This window comes from Salvelinus fontinalis, chromosome 2, assembly GCF_029448725.1.
Source record: "Salvelinus fontinalis isolate EN_2023a chromosome 2, ASM2944872v1, whole genome shotgun sequence".
Lineage (NCBI taxonomy): Eukaryota > Metazoa > Chordata > Actinopteri > Salmoniformes > Salmonidae > Salvelinus > Salvelinus fontinalis.
The window spans coordinates 9,014,119-9,040,754 of record NC_074666.1 but is presented as its reverse complement, the minus strand read 5'-3'; the positions used below and the strand labels follow the sequence as shown (position 1 = coordinate 9,040,754).

The following is a 26,636-nucleotide window of genomic DNA, read 5'->3' as shown; positions in this document are numbered from 1 at the left end:
TCTCTTCTCACATGATCATACATGATCATACAGTATGCTGTATAAAGAGTTTGGCTAACTTTCTATGGATCTAATTTAACTGCACTGTATATAAGTATCTGAATATGTAATATTGTGTAACCCCAGGAAGAGAAAGCTGTCAGGGAGAGAGAGAGAGAGAGAGAAGAGAGAGGAGAGGAAAGCTCTCAGAGAGAGAGAGAGAGAGAGTGGAGGCATTGTCATCCTATGGGGGTACTTTAAAAGTACTTTAAAGTTTGTTAAATACCGTGACTTACCAAGACATTTAGTAGAAAGAAAACACATATTCCGCCAGGAATCAACTCCTAAGAGTCTGTATTTTTAGAACGGAGGAGATTGATTAGTTGCCATACATAAGAGAACCCAAACACTCACATCTTTCATAGAGAGCTAGCGAGGGACGGAGAGAGGGGAGGGGCACAGTATAGGCAGGTCGGCTGTCAGGCAGAGAGAGTTCGAACCGTGCACTAGGTCTATCTATCGGAATTAGAAGCTGTATCTTGCAATGGATATTCTACATGCAACAGAACGAAGACCGAAAACACACTTGCATCCTTAGTGAAGAGAAAGAGCAGGAGAGCCAGCTGAACTGTCATTTCAATTTTGTATTGAAAAAAACAAAAAAACATTGTTTTTCCATTATGGATTTTTCTTCAAGTTAAGGATACCAAATTCGCTACACCCCTAGTCACAAGATCGCAACCAAATTTAACACAACATGCTTATGGGAGATTCTGGAGCAGCGCCTGAGACAGTGTTTTTCCTCCACCATCAACAAAACACCAAATGATGGAATTTCTTGTGGAAGAATGGTGTCGCATCCCTCCAATAGAGTTCCAGACACGTGTAGAATCTATGCCAAGGTGCATTGAAAGTGTTCTAGCTCGTGGTGGCCTAATTAAGACACTTTATGTTGCTGTAGTGAGGTGCGTACTGGCGGCAGAGAAGTCAGGCGCAGGAGAGCGAGAACTGATTTACAATGGTGTCGTTTAATATCCATAAACCACCGTCAACAGAACAATACAATAAATGGGTCAAACAAAACCCGGTAAATACCAGCATACGGTGCATAAGCACTACAAGAAACAATTACCGACAAGGACATGGGGGGGAACAGAGGGTTAAATACACAACATGTAATTGATGGAATTGGAACCAGGTGTGATGGAAGACAAGACAAATCCAATGGAAAATGAAAAAAAGGACAGCGATGGCTAGAAGGTCGGTGACTTCGACCGCCGAACGCCGCCTGAACAAGGCGAGGGACCAACTTCGGCGGAAGTCGTGACAGTTGCTGTTTCCTTCATTTTGTCAGTTAGGCTAACTGTAGATGGTGTGTTCATCTACTAGCATGCCGATGTGTGCGACAGTATCGGTTCACAGTGTGTGGCCACATCATAAGATGTATACTGAAAAAGAGTGCCACTATGTGGTGGTCTCCGATAGAGGTGCAGGTTCAGATTATAGGTGCACATCCCGGTAAGAGGACAGAAATCACCAGTAGGACACAGATGTACAGAACACACGGTTATTGCCACGCTCAAGACAGGCGCACACACATACTAAACAGGAAGTGGACTAGGTGAAAGTGATAGTGGTTTCTGTAATGGAACAGAAAGGGGAATGAATTACACAACAGTAATAGCAGTGATGCTAGTAGCTGTGTAGCATAGGCTAGCGGTAATAGCATAGCTATATAACAGTATAGCAGCAATGAACATTGCATACTATACAGCCAGTAGAAGGTATTAGCATAAAATCCTATTAGGCTGGTAGCCTACTGGTTAGAGAGTTGGGCAAGTATAAGCTAAAGGTTGCTGGATTGAATCCCTGATCTGACAAGGTCAAAATCTGTCATTCTGCCCCTGAACAAGGCAGTTAACCCAATGTTCCTAGGCCGTGTCATTGTAAATAAGAATTTGTTCTTAAATGACTTGCCTAGTTAAATAAAGGTTAAATAAAAAAAATAAAAAATAAAACACAGTATGTACAGGTCAACTGGAGTTAGTGAGGTTAGCAATATTGGCTAGTGTAGCACACAGTATAGCAATATATATAGGTTAGGCTAGGCTAGCAGGTAGGATATAGCCATGGGGGCTGACATCTTAAGGCCTATGGCAGGAATGGCTATCAAATAGTTACATAAAAGCTTACAGTACAACCAGACATAAAGTGCCCTATCCCAGTGCAGTGCACTTACATTGGTCAGAGACGCACTAACACTATAGTGTGTTGGGAGAGTCCAGGGCTGCAGGATAATTGGTCCGTGGGTTATGGGCCCAGCTGTAGGGCAGAGATTTATGAGAGAGCTCCTCACTCTGCCACTGCTTGCTGAAGACTATCCTGGCACCCCAATGGTGGAACTAGCTTCCCCCTGAAACTAGGACAGCAGAGTCCCTACCCCCCAGCTCTGACTAGGCCTGTGATATGTAGTTGTCCCACCTAGCTATGTTAAGACGAAGGCACTAACTGTATGTTGCTCTGGATAAGAGTTTCTGCTAAATGACTAAAATGTCAAATGTAAAAATGTAAGACTGAGCCCAGACTGGGTTGGACTGTGCTTTTATACATGTTCTGGTCCCACCTGCCTATTGGATAGATGCCCTGAGGTCACTGCGTGTGGCATGCAACTACAGAGCTCCAGAGGGGGACACGGAGTAGCCTGTAAACAATGAGGATCCTTCCCCACCTCTGCTCTCTGCAGGGTCAGGGAGTCAGGCTTAAGGCTTAAATCCTTAAGCCGAAACAGTTCGGTATAGTTTGTGCATATATTATGACAAAAAAGTGGATGTTTTTGTTTGTTTTGGACTTCCATTAGGGTTTTTGAGACTGTTCAGACACACCCATTTTTTCTGGAGGCAAGACGGACTTCAGAGCCGAAGTCTATGCACCTTTGTCGGAGATTGGTCAACAGTAAGGATTTTTCATTAAAGTCTTTGTTGTCATTCAACGAGAGAAGACTCGTTTTAATGCACATTTTTAATAGAAAAATACTGCACAAAACATCTTAGTTAGATGTTAAAAAAAAACGTCAAAATGAATGACAGATTTCTTGAGTTAACTTAGAACATTTTTTACTATTTTGAGGAAGCGTATACTGGCTACGGCACACTAGCCGAACTTGTTGGGGGTAGGTAGGCTACTTGTTTTAAGAGTTAGAGAGGGCTGTAAGTTAGTGTTCAGGAGAGGGGCTAAAAGCGTTTTCTACGTATTCGTTCTGAATATAAATCATAAAATGTGTATTTATCAAACCGTGACACATAATGCTAATAGAGGCAAACTTCCTATGAACCCCAGGACAATCTGTAGGTTTTACATACAGTATGGCCCCTCACAATCACTGTAAGGGATTACTGGCTAAAGACATCCAACATATCAATATTCATTCCCTCATTCTGACTCTGCCTGCATCCACTGTTTGTTCGTTTTTTCAGCAAAGTGGATGTTTGCAGATATAACAGCCCGAAAGACGCATCCTCAATATTTGCTTGTAGATAAAGTGTTATACAGCAGCCTGTTTTTCCTGGTGTTTTTCCTAGTGTTTTCCTTTCTTTAAATCATTGGAATAGTCTGGGGCGAAAACAGACTGAAGACCAGCACAATGGTACTGATAGGCTTTATATGGCAAAGAATTTTCCCAATATAGATGTCTGACGTAGGTACAGAATAGATTTATTAAACCTAGCTTCAAGCAAATGCATATCAATGGACAGATGGCCTGAGAGCAAGGTTGTTGGAGAATGCATGAGCTGCTTCTTATAGGTGGTGCGTCCACTGCATCTTACTGTTGGAAGCAGGGCCTTCTCCTTCTCTTATTAACTTACCTCTTGAACTATGCTGTACTGATCAAAAAAATGTAAAAAGGAGAGAAATGTCACAATATTTCAAACACCAATTCCATCTGGAATTACCGCTACCTATATTTGGAAGCTATGGATTCATAGTCTCTGTTCACCACCGGCAGAGGAAACAGAGAAAACAGAAAATGGCCACAAATGGCTTAATTTCTCTGAATTGCTCTCTGGCACACTCCTGAAGGAGGGAGTGGAGACAAACAGGAAGAATTTCAGGGTGCCCCAACTCAAAGGCTGTTTCCCAACTGGGATCCTATTCCCTATGTAGAGCAATACTTTTGACCAGGGGCCATAGGGCTCTGGTCAAAAGTAGTGCACTATGTAGGGAATAGGGTAGCTTTTGGAAAGCAGACAAAAACGGCATTATTACAAATGACAGACATCCCTCCCTGTGGATAGGGCTGGTGAATGTAGGAAGCCTAGCACCTCTCACTGAGCCATTTATATCATGCTTATTCCTCTTAATGGCAGACCTGAGTTCAAATGCTATTGAAATTCCCTCCAATACTTTATCTGTGTGTGCTTGAGCTTGCCTTTATGAAATGATATAGTAGTCCCACAACTGCAAACCCCACCCAACTGGCACTCCCAGGGCAGGCTAGATCAAACGCTTAAAGTATTTGAAGGATTTCAAATAGTATTTGAACCCGGGTGTGGTTTCTTTCTGTCTCGAATGAGGGAGGGATAGGTAGTGGTCTGAAGCAGCAGTGTTTTCCTACCTACAAATAACTGGCTGTTGAGCTGCAGATGGATGTGACCGTCGGCGGGGGCCTTCTGTGTGGCGTTGGGGAAAGCGTCCACACGCAGCGAAGCCTCTTTTACATTCCGCTCCGCTCGAACCCGGTGCCACCTGTCGTCGTTTAGTGCCACATCGCCTGTCTCCACCCGCACTTCAAAGGGGCCGTTGCCCACGTCAAACGAGAAGACCACCTCTGTCGGCGCTGTGGGGGAAGGGAAGGAGGAAAGGAGAAGGAGGAATGGGGAGGGAGGGAAGGAAGGAAGGAAGGAGAAAGAGATGGTTAGACACATCAGATAAGTAGCATTTGGATAGGCAGTTAAATATCCCAAAATGCAGAGTACCAAATAAAAAAATGTAACCTCCAGACATCTAGATAATTTTCCTCCCCTTGTCTTCTGACATTTTCTTTCCAATCTTGTCTATAAAAATACTCATCTGACCCATGTAACTTTCACTGCTCGGACAAAATCACATTTTCACATTTTCAGTTGTATGTCTGACACAACTGTGAAGCTTTTTTGATGGTTGCTGTGACCTTGAGTATCAACAGGAATAGAGAAAGATGAGGGGTTGTCATGCCGATACCAGTACAAAGTGGCCTGACAACACTGTGTTCCAGTTATTTTCCCCCAGATCTATCTCACACACTACATCAAAAACGTCCACTGCTGGCCTGGCACTAAACTCCACTATACAGCAGCTAGCTATAGGTAACTGCCAAAATAAAGGATAGACCAAAGTCTTAATAGGGAGTTGGGCCACAATGAGCCAGAATAGCTTTAATGCCCCTTGACATAGATTCTACAAGTGTCTGTAACTCTATCGGAGGGATGCGACACCATTCTTCCACAAGAAATTCCATCATTTGGTGTTTTGTTTGATGTTGGTGGAAAACGCCGTCTCAGGTGAGGCTCCAGAATCTCCCATAAGTGTTCAGTTGAGTTTAAATCTAATGACAGACGGCCATGGCACATGGTTTACATTGCTTTCATGCTCATCAAACCATTCAATGACCACATGTCATTGTCATCCTATGGGGGCATATCCATGGTAGCCAAAATAATGGCCTGCCCAGCATTTTTATACATGAACCTAAGCAGGATGGGATGTTAAAGACGCACCATGCAGAAATTGCTCTGCCATTTCCTGGTTGCTAAAATTCTAATAGTTTGCCTAATTTCAGTTATTGTGACAAAACAAGCAAGTGTAGTGTAGAGAATCATTGTACCATCTAAACCGCTGTGAAATATATTTTCCATAACAAAATATTATATTTTCAGCTGTTTGAAGCTAGTGTACAAAACCGAAAGTAAAAGACACAAAAAAACAAATAAAAAAACGGGAAGCATAGAAATAACACATAGAACAGATCTTCCTCTTCTAAGACGTCCTTTCAATGAGAATGACAGATATATAACTCACATTTCTATGTGAATTTGGTCAGGTTCCACATAGTTACATATTGCAGCTTGAACTTCTTCGAGGTAGGGGGCAGTATTTTCACGTCCGGACGAAAAGCATGCCCAGAGTAAACTGCCTTATACGCAGGCCCAGATCCTAGGATGTGCATATTATTAGTAGATTTGGATAGAAAACTCTGAAGTTTCTAAAACTGTTTGAATAATGTCTGTGAGTATAACAGAACTCAACTCTAACAACCATAGGAAGTGGGAAATCTGATGTTTGTAGGTTTTCAACTCTTTGCTTATCCAAGATACAGTGGAAATGGGGTCATGTTGCACTTCCTATGGCTTCCACTCGATGTCAACACTCTATAGAACCGTGTTTGATGCTTCTACTGTGAAGTGGGGGCAAATGAGAGGAGATTGAGTAAGGTCTCTCCCAGAGTGCCACGCGCTAACCATGCGCTGACCATGCACGTTCATGTGAGAGTTCCATTCCATTTCTGAAGACAAAGGAATTCTAGGTTTGGAACATTATTGAAGATTTATGTTAAAAACATCCTAAAGATTGATTCTATACATCGTTTGACATGTTTCTACGGACTGTAACGGAACTTTTTGGACTTTTCGTCCGTACTTTCCGCTGGACTTGCACTCGCGTCGTGAGTTTAGATTGTGTCCTGAACGCGCAAACAACAACGAGGAATTTGGACATAAATGATGGACATTATCGAACAAAACAAACATTTATTGTGGAACTGGGATTCCTGGGAGTGCATTCTGATGAAGATCATCAAAGGTAAGTGAATATTTATAATGCTATTTCTGACTTTTGTTGACTCCAACATGGCGGAGATCTCTTTGGGTTGATTTGTCGTCTGAGCGCTGTACTCAGAATATTGCATGGTTTGCTTTTTCCGTAAAGTTCTTTTGAAATCTGACACAAGAGGTTGCATTGAGGAGAAGTGGATCTAAAATTCTATGTGTATCACTTGTATTTTCATCAACATTTTGATGACTATTTCTGTAAATTGATGCGGCTCTGCAAAATCACCGGATGTTTTGGAACTACTGAACATAACGCGCCAATGTAAACTGCAATTTTTGGATATAAATATGAACTTTACCGAACAAAACATACATGTATTGTGTAACATGAAGTCCTATGAGTGTCATCTGATGAAGATCAACAACGTTTAGTGATTCATTTTATCTATATCTCTGCTTTTTGTGACTCCTCTCTTTGGCTGGAAAAATGGCTGTGTTTTTCTGTGAATAGGCACTCACCTAACGTAATCGTTTGGTTTGCTTTCGTCGTAAAGCCTATTTGAAATCGGACACTGTGGCTGGATTTACAACACGTGTATCTTTAAAATAGTGTGAAATACATGTATGTTTGAGGAATTGTAATTATGGTATTTCTGTTGTTTTGAATTTGGCGCCCTGCAGTTTCACTGGCTGTTGAAGAGGTGAGACGCTACCGTCCCACATACCCTAGAGAGGTTAATTGATTTTAACTCAGGGATCACACCTATGTGGAAGCACCTGCTTTCAATATAGATTTTTCCCTCATTTACTCAAGTGTTTCCATTATTTTGGCAGTTACCTGTATGTATTTTATTCCCGGAAAACAATTGTAATGCATTTCTTTCATTTAGTGTATATGTTTATACAAAGGTCTTCCTAACTGCCCATCTTATCTGAATGGATCATTTTAATTAATTAAAGTTGTAAAGTTATGGGGCGGCTTGCTTTAGCTCTTTAAAAATATTTTTTGAGGTAGTGGAAGAAGTTTAAAAATTTGTACTTTACTATTTAAAGCAAAGCAATAACATATAGTCAAAGTGTCACGATCGTCTTCTTGAGACAGATTGGACCAAGGCGCAGCGTGTGCAAAATACATCTTCGTTTATTGAGAAGAGAGAGAAAACACAAAACGAACACTATATACAAACTAACAAAACAACCGTGAAGCTAAATAACGTAAGTGCACAGACAAGCAACAAACGTTCAACATAGACAACTACCCACAAAAGCCTACTGCCTATGGCTGCCTTAAATATGGCCCCCAATCAGAGACAATGAATGACAGCTGTCTCTGATTGAGACCCAATCTAGGCAGCCATAGACATAACTAGACAACCTCACTCTTCTCTACCCAATTCACATACAACACCCCTAGACTAGACAAAACACACAAAGACAACCCACCCCAACTCACGCCCTGACCAACTAAATAAATAACAGAAAAAGGAACAATAGGTCAGGAACGTGACACAAAGTTATATTTAGTAAAATAATTGGTCTGATTATTTTGATAGACTACTATAATACTGTTTGTCTACATGTAGTCGGGTGTGCTAGTTTGGGCACTTTGGCCCTGCAAGCTTTCAGAAATGAAAACTTATTGAAACACCATTTTACCAGTATTATAATTGGTTTTGATAATGGCTGCGATCGTACTATTCAGGAATGTAAATATTTTTGTCATTTTTCTCAGACAGCCATAGACAAATGTAATTTCCATCTCATCATTAAACATACATTTTAGTTGAAAATTAAATACCATACAATTAATTTATAACACATTTCTAATACATGTGTACATTAACTTGTATTGAATATTATTTTAAGTGATTTTTAAGGTTTTTCTAATCTTAATAATTCAACAAAATGCCTGAATGTATAAACTTGCCTTTGTGACAGCTGAAAACATGTATTTATCATAAAAACTCGATTTTTCCTAAGGGAGCAGTCCGTGTACTTGCACTCCTTCTTCAGGTTCTCACAGCACAAATACGCAATAAGGTTCTCAATGTTGCTGCAGCTGATCACTTTGTGATACCGTAGTTTGTCCGCCATGGACTGGAGGTTGGTGCGGGTTTTGCAGAGGCATGTGTCCCTATCCTGGCCAGTTGGCTTGACAACCCAAAAAGGACATATTTTGTAGAATTCATAGTAGGACATTTTAATCTCTGAAAATTCCCTCTTAAAATTCTGATAAAGGTTCTGAATTGTGCCATTCAAGAGGCACTTCTGCTTTTTCTTCTTGTTCCCCATTAGTGTGTCCTTTTTCCCTGTTGGTGCTCTACTGTTGGCATCACGTTCGTAGAATCTAGTGATTTTCTCTTCTGTGGCTGTGCTAATTATGTTACACTGCTTTTCCCTGGGGTATTGAAGACTTGTTAGACTGTTTTCATTTGCCCTTTAACCAGACCATACTTTCTCAGGATGTTGCATCTGAGAATTTTTGTTGCCACTTGTTTGTCCTTGGCACTGCGCATTTTTTAAATAATTTTGCTTTAACTGTGGTGGAAATGACAGAATCTGACAGAAATTACAAAAATCTATTTTTACTTTTGGCTTATTTAATGTTTTACATTAATTTAATCTAGAAAATGCTCCAAGGTGTGCACAAGTTGATACCTTTGTATTTTTCTTTGTTTTTAGAAGATGCTACATAAAACACCACAGAGGTGACAGACATAGAAACAAAATAAAAAAATATCCTATATGATACCAGGAACATGTGCAAAAAGACAAGGAGAGATACTGGAAGAAAAAATACATCTATCTCTGAGCATACAAAGCGAGAACAAAGAAGCAAGAGAAGGCAATGGAAATGCAACCAACGGAATATGACAGTCTTTAAAGAGAACAGTTGCAATGGAGACCTGCCTATCAAGCAACACACCATCTTAGTCACCAGATGACTTGCAGCCAGAACATGAGGCCAACATTCCTGCCCTTAACTTACCTGCCCCTGATGCATGCCTTGATATCCCTTCCTCATCTGCAACAGGAATGAGAAGTTGAATACTTGCTGGAAGGATAAAGACTGGAAGAGGTCGCTCAAAATCATACCGAGATCTTTGCATGACAAATGTCAAACTAGACAAAGCTTTACGGAAAGCTGAGAAATACAAAAAAAAAAAGGTATTGATGAATAAAATGGAGAGACAAGATTCCCCAAAGACAAAACAGCAAATTAAGGGAATTCTGAAGGACTTGAAAAGGATTTTGTTTCAAAATGCCATCATTGCAGAGTTAAGTTTGTAATGGAAATGACACTTCTACAGTTTTTGGAGAAAAATGACAGACTGCTTAGCATGCTTTGGCTATTATTACAGCTCGCATATAGTTTACACTAAATACATAAAATATACAATTTCTTTCAAAATACAACAAATTAAAGACATTCTAGCCTGTTTGGAAATTACTTATTTACATAGATTTTTCTTAAACTTCTGGACATCACATCTGTTTCCATGCTAACTAACTTAACATTCTCTTGACAAAACTTTATTAAAGAGAGATTTGGCCTCAGTGGTGGATATTATGCCACTACCAAAGGACAGGTATATTTTGTGTAAATCACAATGTAAAGGGGATACTCACAATAAATATTGATAAAGATTTTATTTAATCGACTCAATCTCTCGTAGATAACATTATATAATGTGAAAGTATTAATGTTTTCTCATGTAAAAACATAGTAGAAGCTCAAAAGTCTGAGTCAGGGACAAGGGCAAAACAGTGAAATTGAGGTATAAAATACATCTGAAAAGTAACTTAAATACTTGATAGAGAGGTGTTAAAAAAATGGGGTGATTGTAGTGTGAACTTAACATAAAGAATAAAACTTTTTTTTTTAATTAAATCTAAAAAGATTGACCCTGAGGACATAGAAATGCCCGTAGTTGCAGAATCACCCAGTTATCTTTTACCTTTACTAATGGTCTTTAGGCTGCCTTGCACAATAGTAAACCCCCATTCAGCTGGCGGCGCTGTTGTGCGTTTCTGACTAGGAACCATCATCTTCAACCAATGACTGTATGTATGTGTCACGCCCTGACCTTAGAGATCCTTATTATTCTCTATGTTTGGTTAGGTCAGGGTGTGACTCGGGTGGGAAATTCTATGTCTTCTGTTTCTTTGTTTTTGGCCGAGTGTGGTTCCCAATCAGAGGCAGCTGTCTATCGTTGTCTCTGATTGGGGATCATACTTAGGCAGCCCTTTTTTCCACCATTAGGTTGTGGGATCTTGTTTTCTGTTTAGTGTCTTAGCCTGACAGAACTGTGCGCTTTCGGTTTACGCTTTTGTTATTTTGTTTGAGTGTTTTTTGAATAAAAGGAATCATGAACACTTTCCACGCTGCGCTTTGGTCTACTCTTCCTACTACCAACGAGAGCCGTTACAATATGAATGGACAAAGCCATCGATCACGTGACACCGTTCCTTCCTATGTAAAGACTAATTTGGGCATTTTAGCCATATTATGTCGGTTAAGATGGCATCTCATGGAGACATAACATGTGCAGTTTAAGCTACTCCAGGAAGTGGCTTTGCAGGCTAGGTCAGTGCAGCCCCCTTATTAGCCTCGTTTGTACCTGGTGCTAACATGCGTCCTTTGTCCAGAGAGGTATCTTATGAATCAGGTTTGAGGAGTTAGCGAGGTAACTTTGGTAAACTCTGAGTTCAAGTCGGGATTATCAGTCATGCGAATGTGGCTCACTGTTTAAAACCTCTACCGAGTACCTAACCCGGATCCGGGAGCACCCCCACCCCCCCCACACTGATTAGCATCGCTAGCATAGCGTCACAATTAAATAGTAGCATCTAAATATCATTAAATCACAAGTCCAAGACACCCAATGAAAAACACAGATCTTGTGAATAAAACCACCATTTCAGATTTTTTAAATGTTTTACAGGGAAGACACAATATGTAAATCTATTAGCTAAACACGTTAGCAAAAGACACCATTTTCTTACTCCAACAGTTTTTTCCTGCGTCAGTAGCTATCACTAATTCGACTAAATGAAAATATATATAGCCACTAACCAACAAACAAATTCATAAGATGACAGTCTGATAACATATTTATGGTATAGCATAGTTTTTTTTTTTTTAAATGTGCATTTTTCAGGTATAAATCACAGTTCTACATTGCAGCTGCAATCTGATATAGTGCTGATGCAGCTAGAACAATTACAGAGACCAACGTTATATAACTAATTACTTGTCTTAAAACATTTCAGAAAAAATACACAGCGTACAGATATTGAAAGCCCAACATCTGGTGAATCCAAACAATATTTCAGATTTATTAAATGTTTTATAGCGAAAACAAAATGTAGCGCTAAATTAGCATAGCCACGCCAGCCAGAACCAGCTGGGCGCGCCCGACCAGTTCACATGCACGACAGATATATGAAATAACATCGTAAATTGGGTCTTACTATTGCTGATCTTTCATCAGAATGTTGATCAAGGTGTCCTTAGTCCTGATGAGTCGTTCAATCCATTCACAATGGCAACTTTCCCTCTTCATTTAGCCTGGGTACTGGTCGACTGGCACGGTCCCTGTCCAAAGTTAAAAAACTCACAGAACGGAACACGGCAAAACTCCCGAAAAAATTCAAATAATCTGATTAAACTATATTGAAAAAACATACATTAAGATGATATGGTCACATGTATCAAACAAACTTCGAGACGGAGATAGTTTTCATCCGTAACGTCAGCATAACAAAAGACAATTGCACCTCTAAAACGCGCGTTTCAGAAAACCGGAAGTTGTCGGTCACGCTAAAGAAATAGGTCTTATTTCACGTCAGTACAAGATAAACAAAAAATTTCTCCTCTGACGTCTTCCTGACACCCAGAGGAAGACGAATGAAGTGTGTTTCGGGTCATAGGTGGCGTGACCATATATAGGCAGAGCGTTGAAGCGAGCATACACATCTTGCAATCTTCTTCTTGCTCAGGGAAAGTGCTGTCAAATGACCTGTGTTTCACTCAGAGTCAAAATTGAAACGGTTTTAGAAACCATAGCTTGTTTTCTATCCAATGGTATATGGTTATATGCATATAGTAACAGCAATAATTGAATAAGAGGCAGTTTAATCTGTAGAGGCAATTATGCTAATGTGAAAACAGCACCCCCTGTATTCTCAAGAAGTTTTAAAGTCAGGTACATTTCTATGGCAACAAATCCTTTAGAATAGGGATAACTCAATTTTTCCTGAATGAAGCGGCTGAGGCATGAGTTGAGGACCAATGAAATCAGACACAAATGACACTCTCTCAAATAGTGTCATCATCCCCTTCATTTGAGGAAGACGACTAATGAAATATTAAATTAATTAAATGTTTTCCTGCGAAAAAAATTGCATGTTAAAATACCTAACACATTACACACTTAGCAATGACAGTATTTGCTTTCAAAACTGAATATTGTTCGCACAATTGTATTTAGAAATTTGCGAAAGGCATACTGACAGCCACAACCAACCACTATGGCACTATGGTGTTTAATTTCATGGCTACAGACATGAGTGCTACGGGTCTGTAGTCCTTTCAGCAGGTTACCTTAGTGTTCTTGGCCACAGGGACTATGGTGTTCTACTTGAAACATGTTGGTATTACAGAATCAGTCAGGGAGAGGTTGAAAATGTCAGTGAAGACACTTGCCAGTTGGTCAGTGTATGCTCAGAGTACACGTCCTGGTAATCTGTCTAGCCCTGCGGCCTTGTGAATGTTGACCTGTTTAAAGGTCTTACTCACATCGGCTGCAGAGAGCATGATCACACAGTCGTCCGGAAAAGCTGATGCTCTCATGCATGTTTCAGTGTTACTTGCCTCGAAGCGAGCATAGAAGTTATTTAGCTTGTCTGGTAGGCTCGTGTCACTGGGCAGCTCTCAGCTGTGCTTCCCTTTAGTCTGTAATGGTTTGCAAGGCTGCTACATCCAACGAGCGTCGGAGCCGGTGTAGTACGATTTGATCTTAGTCCTGTAATGATGCTTTGCCTGTTTAAAGGTTTGTCAGAGGGCATAGCGGGATTTCTTATAACCTCCCGGGTTAGAGTCCTGCTCCTTGAAAGCAGCAGCTCTACCCTTTAGCTCGTTGCGAATGTTGCCTTTAATCCATGGCTTCTGGTTGGGGTATGTACGTACAGTCACAGTGGGGACGACTTCACCGATGCACTTATTGAGGAAGCCAGTGACTGATGTGGTGTACTCCTCAATGCCATTGGAAGAATCCCGGAACATATTCCAGTCTGTGCTAGCAAAACAGTCCTGTAGTTTAGCATTTGCTTCATTTGACCACTTTTTTATAGACCAAGTCACTGGTGCTTCTTGCTTTAATTTTAGCTTGTAAGCAGGAATCAGGAGGATAGAATTAATGGTCAGATTTGCCAAATGGAGGGCGAGGGAGAGCTTTGTACACGTCTCTTTGTGTGCAGTAAAGGTGGTCTAGAGTTTTTTCCCTCTGGTTGCACATTTAACATCCCTGCATTAAAGTCCCCGGCCACTAGGAGCGGCGCCTCTGGATGAGTGTTTTCCTGTTTGCTTATGTGGGTATACAGCTCATTGAGTGTGGTTTTAGTGCCAACATCAGTCTGACAGCTACGAAAATACAGATGAAAACTCTCTAGGTTAATAGTGTGGTCTACAGTTTATCATGAGATACTCTACCTCAGGCGAGCAAAACCTCGAGCCTTCCTTAGATATCGTGCACCAGCTCTTGTTTACAAATATACATAGGCCCCCGCCTCGTGTCTAACCAGTCTAACAAATTATTTGTCCAATTCGAGGTGAATAATCGCTGTTCTGATGTCCAGAAGCTCTTTGAAGTCATAAGAGACCGTAGCAGCAACATGATGTACAAAATAAGTTACAAACAATGCGAAAAAACAAACAAAATGGCACGGTTGGTTAAGAGCCAAAAAACAGCAGCCATCTTTCACAACAAGCTGTTCAGAAGGAGTGATAGGAGTGGGAAAAAGGTGCTCATGCAGTAATACAATAAAGACGTCACTTCTCAAAGCCTACTTCACGCCACAGCCTGCTGAATTTGGAAGATAACTTTATTTTTATTTCGGCACAATTGAAAATGTGGCGCTGACTTGCCCATGTATTGAAGTTTCAGCATTCTCTCAATTAAGAGTTCAGCGGACGAGTAATATCCACCATCTTAGTACGTATGAAGCCTGACCTGGAATATGAACCTAACTGAAGCTGGATAGCTTTATAATATTCTGAGTAGATTTAGCTTGCTTCATAGTATACCACTCTGATCTTGTCCACATGCTGACTGTGCCCACATTTCCCGAAATATGTCTACACATGGTATTAAAATGTGTCTCATATCCGTCCACTGTGTCCGCATTGTGACCAGATTACCTGGTCCGTCCCTGTATGCAAAATATTTAGCTATTCTTATAAAATAAAATAAATAAATAAATATTAAGACACATAATGATTCCATCAGTCAATGGTGCCACCTGTCAGTGATTTTAGAAAGTGGAATAATTTAAATTGATTTATATTATTTGATTGTCCAGATCTGTTTACACTTGTAAGATATCCAGACATAATGGGTCCCTGACTACCTCCAGAGGTGGTCAAGAAGATCTGATCACAATCAGATCACAATGCATCTTTTAATCGTCTACACATGTCTGAAAATGTGGGCACAATCAGAATGTGAGCAAGATCAGGACAAAAGATGCATGTTAGAACCAGCTATAAAAGGGGCTCCTGAGTAACTCGAGTTACTGAGTAACTCAAGTTACTCTAGCTATTTGGGGTGGCAGGTAGCCTAGTGGTTAGAGCATTGGACTAGTAACCAAAAGGTTGCAAGATCAAATCCCCAAGCTGACTACAAAAATCTGTTGTTCTGCCCCTGAACAAGGCAGATAACCCACTGTTCCTAGGCTGTCATTGAAAATAAGGATTTGTTCTTTTAACTGACTTTCCTAGTAAAATAAAATTGTTGAAGGCCAACTGTGGTACTGCAATTAGCAACAAAATTATCATTTTAACTTCTTCTGTGTGCGATTTGTAAATAATCGGACCAAGGACATATATCTGGTGTATTAGAAGCAATTATTGGTACCATGATTGTCTTTGAATGTTTTATTTATTTACACAAAGATTGACCACAAAGATTTACATTTTTACATTCACTATAATGGTGGATCATGTTTTCTGCTAACAATGCCTGCAGTACCACGGTCGTTTCACTTCCTTGGCTTCAATGGTAGTCGTTCTCCCCTGTCATCAACCTAGCTAGGAACATGGTAATAGGATTGGAGACAACTTTGTTTTTATTTCAAACATTCTTTGTGTGGAGTAAAGAAAGACAGACTGACTGAACTGGCTACACAACTCTCATTCATATTCAAATGTCTAACCTACTATTGTTTGGTGTGAAAACTGAAAGAAGAAGACAGGACAAAGCAGTCTTCTGTCACAAGATGGGAATAAAAGGATAGGATAATGTGGACCACACTCTTAGGAAAGCAAAGCAGCTATGAATCATTCATGCTGTTGGTTTCAGATAAATAAGTTCAGTGTAAATTAAGTTTGTTTTTAATAATAATAATTGATTTCTCTAACGCTTTCATTACAAAAAATAATCTCAAGGTGCTTGAAAAATCATGTATCACTGATACATGAATATAGGTCTGGACTATGATTTTCAGCCAGTTTCAGTGTCAAGCCTCCAAAGGATGGAGCGACAGTCAAGAAGGAACCGCATGGCTGGAACAGAGGGAGGAATAGCAGTGAAGTAGAGGAAGATGTCATCCACTCTGTTTCTGTCTAACCTGTTGGGAAAGTGGTCAGAAGTTTGAAAGAAAAGTAGAAAGGAATGACATTTTAGTGCGAATCCTACCGCCTACGTTCCGGCCCTACCCTACCCGGGCCCGATTGCGCAACCCGAAATTAGAAATACAGTAACTTCCTCTGTCAGTATCCATAGCTGATTGTCTTTATCTGTCCATCACTCCGTGCGCTGCCCCATACGCTCCTCTGCAAGTGTGAGTATCCATAGCAACATCTCCATTTGGGCTGCTCAATGACGAGACTAATAGAGCTGTTAGCTGGCATTAGCTACTGTAGCTACTTTTCGTAACTCTAAACTCAGACAAACCACTAACTTTTGTAATTATGTTCCAGATTTGAATCCCAGAGAAGTAGACTATGATTTCATACCCTTTAAATTGATGTCTAAAGTGCTGGAAAAGTGGTCAAAATTGCAGTTGTTTGTAAAAAGTTTTGGGGAAAAATTGTTAATGCGGTTACTGAAACAGCTGTATCGCTAGATTAGAAGCAGATATTGTTGTTTCGATTCGAATAGCAGAGAATAAAAGGAACATTTCATACGCTCTAACTTTTTGGGAAAGTGGTAAAAATGTCAGTTATTTATAAAAAGTTTGAGAAAATTATGCGATAAAACCGCTATCTTTTGATTCGTATGTGTTATTTTTGTACCGATTTGATTATCAGAGACATAGAGGACCTTCCTATATTTTTTGTCTAACTGTTTGGGAAAGTGGTCAAAGTAGCTGATTCGTCTGGGAGGTGATGTCACAATGGGACCTTTAGAATGTTGAAGAAATCCCATGAAAGAGAATGAAGATGTACAAAAAAAGGACAAAAAGCTTAGGAATAAAATATATAAAAAAAGTTGTATCAAGCACTCTGGCCCTGACCACTCTGCACGTTTTAAAGTTTGAATGATTTATCTAGCTGAAACGGTGTAAGAGGAGTAGCGTTCCAAATAATAACAATAAGAAGTATGACATAGATTTAAAGTGGGGACTCACTGTTTTTTATAAGATAAGTTTAATGCTAGCTAGCAACTTACCTTGGCTTACTGCATTCGCGTAACAGGCAGTCTCCTTGTGGAGTGCAACGAGAGAGAGGCAGGTCGTTATTGCGTTGGACTAGTGAACTGTAAGGTTGCAAGATTGGATCCCCCGAGCTGACAATGTGAAAATCTGTCATTCTGCCCCTGAACAAGGCAGTTAACCCACCATTCCTAGGCCGTCATTGAAAATAAGAATGTGTTCTTAACTGACTTGCCTAGTTAAATAAAGGTATAAAATACATATTTTACAAAAAATACAATTAATTAATTAATTTAACAAATCGGCAAATCGGCACCCAAAAGTACCGATTTCCGATTGTTATGAAAACTTGAAATCGGGCCTAATTAACCGGCCTTCCGATTAATCGGTCGACCTCTAGTAGAGATGCATCCTCCTTCTATTGGCATTTGTTAACTTCTTTGGGCTGCAAGCCCGAAGCCGAGCACAATATGACAACAGCCACTTCAAGTGCAGGGCGCGAAATTCAAAATATATTTTTTAGAAATATTTAACTTTCACACATTAACAAGTCCAATACAGCATATGAAAGATAAACATCTTGTGAATCCAGCCAACATGTCCGATTTTTAAATGTTTTACAGCGAAAACACCACATATATTTATGTTAGCTCACCACCAAATACAAAAAAGGACAGACATTTTTCACAGCACAGGTAGCATGCACAAAGCAAACCTAACTAACCAAGAACCAACCAAACTAACCAAGAAACAACTTCATCAGATGACAGTCTTATAACATGTTATACAATAAATCTATGTTTTGTTCGAAAAATGTGCATATTTGAGGTATAAATCAGTTTTACATTGCAGCTACCATCACAGCTACTGTCACAAATAGGACCGAAGCAGCCAGAGTAATTACAGACACCAACGTCAAATACCTAAATACTCATCATAAAACATTTCTGAAAAATCGATGGTGTATAGCAAATTAAAGACAAACATCTTGTGAATCCAGCCAATATTTCTGATTTGTTAAGTGTTTTACAGCGAAAACACAATATAGCATTATATTAGCTTACTACAATAGCCTACCACACTACCGCATTCATTCATCAAGGCACGTTAGCGATAGCAATAGGCACGTTAGTGATAGCGAATAAACCAGCAAAAGATATATAATTTTTGACTAACCTTGATAAGCTTCATCAGATGACAGTCCTATAACATCAGGTTATACATACACTTATGTTTTGTTCGAAAATTTGCATATTTAGAGCTGAAATCAGTGGTTATACATTGTGCTAACGTAGCATCTTTTTCCCAGAATGTGCGGATATTTTTATGGCACTCAACTATTCTGACCAAATAACTATACATAAACGTTACTAAAAAATACATGTTGTATAGGAAATGATAGATACACTAGTTCTTAATGTAATCGCCGTGTTAGAATTCTAAAAATAACTTCATTACGACATCCAGCTTAGGTATAGCGAGAGAGTACCCAAAATCTGGGCGCAAACGACTATTTCAACATGTTCGACAGATATATGAAATAGCATCATAAAATGGGTCCTACTTTTGACGATCTTTCATCAGAATGTTGTACAAGGGTCCTTTGTCGGGAACAATCGTTGTTTGGATTTAGAATGTCCTCTTCTCCAGTCAATTAGCACGGAAAGCTAGCAAAGTGGTGCGAAGCTCTCCTTCCTGAACAAAGGCACACAACGCAACACGCCTAACGTCCCGAAAAAATTTCAATAATCTAATAAAACTATATTGAAAAAACACACTTTACGATGATATTGTCACATGTATCAAATAAAATCAAAGCCGGAGATATTAGTCGTCTATAACGACAGCTGTACAGAAGGCAAAACCAGGTCCCTTCACGCGCTCTCCAGAAAACAGGAAACTGGTGACACGTCATACAAAGAGCATTTGTTCGACCCCAGATCACTCCATTTCTTCTCTCACTGCCTGTCGACATCTAGTGGAAGACGTATGAAGTGCATGTATACTGATATATATCAAGGACATTTATAGGCAGGCCCTAGAACAGAGCATCGATTTCAGATTTTCCACTTCCTGTCGGGAAGTTTGCTGCAAAATGAGTTCTGTTTTACTAACAGATATAATTCAAACGGTTTTAGAAACTAGAGAGTGTTTTCTATCCAATAGTAATAATAATATGCATATGGTACGAGCAAGAATTGAGTACGAGGCCGTTTGAAATGGGCACCTTTTATCCGGCTACTCAATACTGCCCTTGCAGCCCAAACAGGTTAAGTCAAGTATACCTACATACAGAAGCAGATGCTATTTACATATGTGGGGATCTTAACAGTCGAATTGGGAGGTTAGATGACTATATACAGTTGAAGTCGGAAGTTTAAAAAATTGTGTAGACCTCCACAACTCTGGTTCATCCTTGGGAGCAATTTCCAAACACCTGAAGGTACCACGTTCATCTGTACAAACAATAGTACCCAAGTATAAACACCATGGGACCACGCAGCCATCATACCGCTCAGGAAGGAGACGCGATCTGTCTCCTAGAGATGAACGTACTTTGGTGCGAAAAGTGCAAATCAGTCCCAGGACAACAGCAAAGGTAGGTGTATGTAAACTTCCAACTTCAACTGTGCATAAAATTGATGATATTCCATTGAGTGTTGCTTTGGATGACTCTGTTAATCATCATGGGGAAACACTATTAGAATTCCTTCAGGACTCTAAAATGTGTATCATTAATGGAAGGATATTCCCCTTAAGAGATAACTTTACATCCATATCTGGCAAAGGAAAAGCTGTGGTGGACTATATACACTGCTCAAAAAAATAAAGGGAACACTTAAACAACACAATGTAACTCCAAGTCAATCACACTTCTGTGAAATCAAACTGTCCACTTAGGAAGCAACACTGATTGACAATAAATTTCATATGCTGTTGTGCAAATGGAATCGACAAAAGGTGGAAATTATAGGCAATTAGCAAGACACCCCAAATAAAGGAGTGATTCTGCAGGTGGTGACCACAGACCACTTCTCAGTTCCTATGCTTCCTGGCTGATGTTTTGGTCACTTTTGAATGCTGGCGGTGCTCTCACTCTAGTGGTAGCATGAGACGGAGTCTACAACCCACACAAGTGGCTCAGGTAGTGCAGCTCATCCAGGATGGCACATCAATGAGAGCTGTGGCAAGAAGGTTTGCTGTGTCTGTCAGCGTAGTAACCAGAGCATGGAGGCGCTACCAGGAGATAGGCCAGTACATCAGGAGACGTGGAGGAGGCCGTAGGAGGGCAACAACCCAGCAGCAGGACCACTACCTCCGCCTTTTGAGCAGGAAGAGCACTGCCAGAGCCCTCTAAAATGTGCTGGTGGAACTCTGCAAAGATGCCAAGACACTAAATTTGATTTAGATGTGTGGTATGAAACATTTTGTGATGTCATATATTCTGAAATGGGAAAACAATTATGAAAATAGAAATACACCACCAAGTCCAAGACATTTTACAAGCCGAATAAGGCTTGTTGGAATGATGAGTTAAGGGACCCCCTATGGTCTAGAATGTACTTATAATGACAGTGTAAAGATAGGAATACGAGAGAACCGTGTAGGAAGGAGTTTTAGAAAAAACAGGATGTGTTTGATAAAAGACTGCACCAATTCAAACTGAGATATCAGAGAAGGCAGTTATTATGGAGATACAGACAAGAAACCCTCAACCGTTTTGGAGCCAAATAAACAAGGTAGGACAAAAAATACATCAGAAAATTATAATGGAAGTCAGGGAAGAGCTAGGGGGGGGGGCTGAACTATTATGCAGGTACTTAAGAGTGGGAGCTAGTTTGTTCTCGGGTAACAAAAAGTTAAGGTGATTGACGCTGCAAAGTTTTAAAATACTCTAAATTAATTTACATCCTATATGATTTGCTCCAAATTTGTTTTGAGTACAGTATACTGCCATCCACTTGGTATAAGTCTATAGTGAAACCCATTCCCAAATCTTCAAAAAAATTACCTGAGAGTACCACTGAACTATAGAGGCATAGTTTATTAAGTTCTGTCTATAAATTATATTCATCCATCCTCAACAATAGGCTAATGGCCTTTTTGGAGGATCAAAACATTCTGGTGTATGAACAAAATGTATTTCGTAAATCCAGAGCCTGTATAGATCATATCTTCACGGTCTGTACAATAATCAGAAATAGATTACACAAAGAGAAGCCTACTTTTGAATGTTTCACTGATTTCCAGAAAGCTTTTGATTTTGCAAATAGGGATATTTTAGCCTATAGTTTGTTAAAGACAGGGGTTGATGGGAAATGTTATCTTACAAAGTAACAATTGCTTGTGTGCGTGTTAATGAATATGGTACAGATTGGTTTCCCACACCTTCGGGTGTAAAACAAGGAGACACCTTATCACCGACTTTGTTTGCTTTGTTTATAAATGACTTGGTAAAATAAATTAAACAGTTAAATATTGGAGTAAGATATGATGATGAAATGCTAAGTAAATTTTTATATGCTGATTATATTATTTTGATGGCAGAAACTGAACAGTTAATATGTGCAGTCAATTGGTGTAAAAGATGGAGATTTTCATCCACTCTATTTCAGTTTACTTCATCCACCCTATTACAGCTGATATCATCCACCCTATTACAGCTGACATCATCCACTCTACTTATAGCTGAGTTCATCCACTCTATTACAGCCAACTTCATCCATTCTATTACAACTGACTTCATCCACCCTATTGCAGTTGACTTCATCCACCCTATTACAGCTGATATCATCCACCCTATTACAGCTGAGTTCATCCACTCTACTTATAGCTGAGTTCATCCACTCTATTACAGCCAACTTCATCCATTCTACTTACAGCTGAGTTCCACCCGTATGAAGTCTTTGATGCCCAGGTTTTCCAGGAAGACTCCTGAAGCGGCGGTGGTTTTGAACAGGAAGGAGATGTCTGCACTCAGCTCTCCGTGGAACGTGGGGAAGTGCAGATATGACGTCTCTTTGTTGAAGAATGCTGCGTTCCAGAAGTTCTCTGAGGAAATTATGGAAATCAATACATTTACATGTACATACATTTTGGTCGTTTAGCATACTCTTATCCAGAATGACTTACTCAGTGCATTCAGCTAAGGTAAATAAGACAACGACAAATCACATAGGTGAGACAACCATAGCATGGTGCTGATTGAGAAAAAGGGTGCTTTTTGGAAACTAAGGTCTAAATAGACTGAGAACAAAATAAGATGCGGCTTCGAGAGTATATGTCCTCAACTTGTTTCGTTCTCAGTTCATAATAATGATCTGTTGATGAGACTGTCAGGCACAAGAGGCCAACTGTTTCTTCTAATTCATCTTAATTATATTCCACCTCTGTTTCCCCCGTTTATGTCTAATTTACTAAGATAAATATTTCAGGTAACCAAGGATGCAATTAGGAATAAAAAAGAGATTGGGACTCTTGATTCATTATTGCCTGATTAACAACTACCTACCGCCATCAGCATAAGAGCATAAAAGAGAGAACATTGTTTTTGTAACCATTCTGCTAATGTGGTACAGATAATTAGGTTATGTGCATAATCAGAGTGATTAACATGATGATTGATGGAGAGGAAGAGAATGTGTCATTAGCATCAAACAGGTATGGGAAAATAAACGACTGTGCTGAGGACTCAGAGTAGGAGTAGCTTGTAAAGTCTACAGTGCTCAGGTCATTTATCTGCATTTGTTTGAATCACAGCCTGTGTGCATTGTAAATACTCCATGTCCATATAGAAATAATGGAGTGATAGATTGACTGATATATCAAAAGCGAGCACACACTATTCAGTAAAACCCAGTCAGTTTATTGGAGGAGGGTCAGTAATGGATAAAATAATGGACTGATTTAGTAGAACGATTAATTGACTTGATCCTTACTTTCTAACCCAGAGTAAGGCACTGTGTGCCGAAACTTTGGTGATACCCAATAAATAATTGGGAATATACACAGGGTTCCAAAGGGTTCTTCAGCTGTACACATTGGTTTGAGGTAGAACCGTTTTGGGTTCCATATAGAAGCCTCTGTGGAAAGGGTAAATAAGCTGAATAACCCTTTTAGGTTCTAGATACAGTAGCACTTTTTTCTACGAATGTAGATCGAGTGTGAGACTATCTTTACTATGTCATAATTTGATACTTACTGTCGCCATGACACCTGAGTGGTCCGACTTTATAGGCTGCCTCTGACCCAGGTCTCTGTATATCCCCAACAACCACCCATCTGACCGGCAGATTCTCCTTATGGGTGAGCAGGCCAGAGTCAGTCGCCCTGGGTTACATAAAACAGAGGAGGGATGCATTAAAACAACAGAGGAACAAAGGACCAGTTCAAAAACAGTGTATATCGTCTATGTTGCTTACTTCAATTGAACCTAATTAACAGCCATCCTGAGTATTTGATTTCTGGTTAGTTTATGAAGCACAGTAACGGTAGGTTGTCTTTGTGTCTGGATTCACAGTGTGACAGTAATAGCAGGCAGCTGGTCTGGTTCCTCTCAATAATCTCAATAATATGTATAGCTATCAATGAGAGACATGGTGTTGGGTGGAGGTGTATAGCTTCGGTCCTCCAGAGCTAACAGTATACACCATTTGTTGCATTTCAATGGCAAGTTGATTACTTGGGCTACCAGGTGTGTGGAATCTATAGACAATCAATATGAGAGAGAGAGAGCGAGAAGCAGGATGGGAGCCTTCGAGAACTGGAGTTGTGCACTACTGGTGTTGTAGGAAATGCACATACAGAGATGTAGGATGAATGTTATTTTTATACAATAGAGTTGTAAGTACAGTATACTTCTGCTGCATCTTTGGAGATGTAGGCATTTGACTAATACTCCTAGAATAGAACCATTCCTTCTGGCCAGCTACTTCCTGTTCTGATTATTGCTTTATCAAATACCACTAGGGCACAAACAATCACAACAGGAAATAGAAAATAAAATTGAGCCGATTATAACAACCTCCATCCAGATGATGTTTACTCTATGTGATGTTTATGGTCTTGTAGTCTTATCACTGTAGCGTGGGCTCTAAACATTTCATGAAAACAAATATAAATGCCGGTGAGAGAACAAGGCCGTTTCTGAATATGATAAAAAATTGAAAGGTGAATCTCAGTCAGTAGAGAATCACACTGAGTGTTGAGTACAGCAGATGGTATACTATAGCATGTTGGGGCAAAGATCCAGACATTACATAGGGAAGGGTGGACTAAAAGGAGCTGAAGAGTACTGGTGATTGGTGTTCTGAAGAGGAGGAAGAAAGAAGAAGTATATATATAGAGAGAGATATAAAGAAAGAGGGGAACAGATAGAGAAAGAGAGTGAGAGAAAGAGGGGAGCAGATATATATAGAGAGAGAAAGAGAGGAGCAGATAGAGAGAGAATGAGAGAAAGAGATTGAGGGAAACATATAGAGAATGTGATGGTATTGTACCATTCTTTGCGGTCAGCGTCACAGTTGCAGTAGTGGTCTGAGTCGATGCAGTTCCCCTGAAGACCGCAGCCACACTGCTGGCTCCCTGGTACCGCCCCGCCCCAGTACGTCTGGGGCTCATCTGTACGACCCACCCACCAGGTGAACGGAGATCCATCTGAGACAAAGACACACACACACACGCACACACACGCACGCACACACACTTAGAAGGTGTTGGATTCTGGAGTAAACTTTGAACATTGTTATACTCAGAGTATAGGAACATTAGTTACACAAGAGACATGAGGGTTGCCATAATGAGGGGCTGAGTGCAGGGAAAACAATTGCATGTGACAGTACTGATAAGAGGAGAAACCGTTGAAGGTTTCATATCACTTAGTTCCCCGCTTAGCAAGAATGATGCAATGTTTGGAGATAAGGAGGAGACTCCACCCAATGTGGGGTATGAATACCACCAGGGGGGAAGCCATGTCTGTGTCTGAATACAGCTGTGTCGACCCTTTGGGAAGAATAAAACTTGGTCAAGCTTCTCTAGGGTCCGTGAGTTAATTACTCTGAAAAATTTGAACCTAACAAAGGGGTGTGTTCAAAAACACTAAAGACTCCCAAACTCCTGTTCATTTATTTACTATGTAGGGCATGAGATGTTTGAGTAGTATTGTAAAAACAGATCAGACAAGATGTGTTTTACCTAAAGATCAATTTGGTGCTATTTGCAATGAGGACACTAATGACATTTAACAGAGACACGTTCCACAAAAAGACTGTAACAAGAGGAGAGAGAGTGCGTAATTGAGGTTTCAGTCACCACTTTCCCCCAAAAAACAGGCCAGACTCCAGTGCTGCCTTGAAAGAGAAAAGAAAGTCATTCTCATTGATTCTCTCTTCCATCACTCGTCTGATCACGTTCCCCCACCTGAAGCAGGCTGTCTGGTTTTAAACAGAAACCTAACACTGTACTCTATCCCTCATTATTCTTCATATGACATTTTCCAGCATTATTTATTTAGCTTTGACATAGTTTTCCTCTTCCCTCAGTCAGCCTCTACAGTAACGAGATAGCTAATGGACAGCCATTACATTGTGAAGCTGTGAGTTGCCTTGTTTCATGTTCATTTGCAGGTTTAAAAGAGTCATTACAAATTAATATCATATGGCAAACACCAACGACACACCAATCAACGCAAAAACCAATCACCTAAATGCTAACTCACTCAGTGCATGTACCATAACACATCCAGAAATGAAGAATATTCTAGTATAACACAATGACGGGTAAGCCTACATAGAAGAACCCCCACTCAAAATCCTAAATTAATTTGCAACAATGAGCACGATAATCAATATGTGACATCTGCTTAAGCTCTGCGGGTGGAGAGCAGCACTCCCTCTCACAGGGTGTCTCCCAAATGGCACTCTATTCCCTAAATAGTTCACTACTTTTGCCAGCTCTGGTCAAAAGTAGTACACTATATAG

The 26,636-nt window shown here is 40.0% G+C and overlaps 1 protein-coding gene across 3 annotated transcripts in view; it reads right to left on the bottom strand.

Moving 5' to 3' along the window:
• Positions 1-26,636, bottom strand: part of LOC129811381 (contactin-associated protein-like 4) — a 201,452-nt gene that overhangs the window by 50,523 nt on the left and 124,293 nt on the right. For all 3 annotated transcript variants that reach the window (XM_055862656.1, XM_055862637.1, XM_055862647.1), the window contains exons 14-17: positions 25,157-25,313; positions 23,860-23,987; positions 22,539-22,709; positions 4,592-4,813 (exon numbers count right to left, since the gene is read on the bottom strand). In XM_055862656.1, coding sequence (XP_055718631.1) covers positions 4,592-4,813; positions 22,539-22,709; positions 23,860-23,987; positions 25,157-25,313 — 678 coding nt within the window. The remainder of the gene's footprint in view (positions 1-4,591; positions 4,814-22,538; positions 22,710-23,859; positions 23,988-25,156; positions 25,314-26,636) is intronic.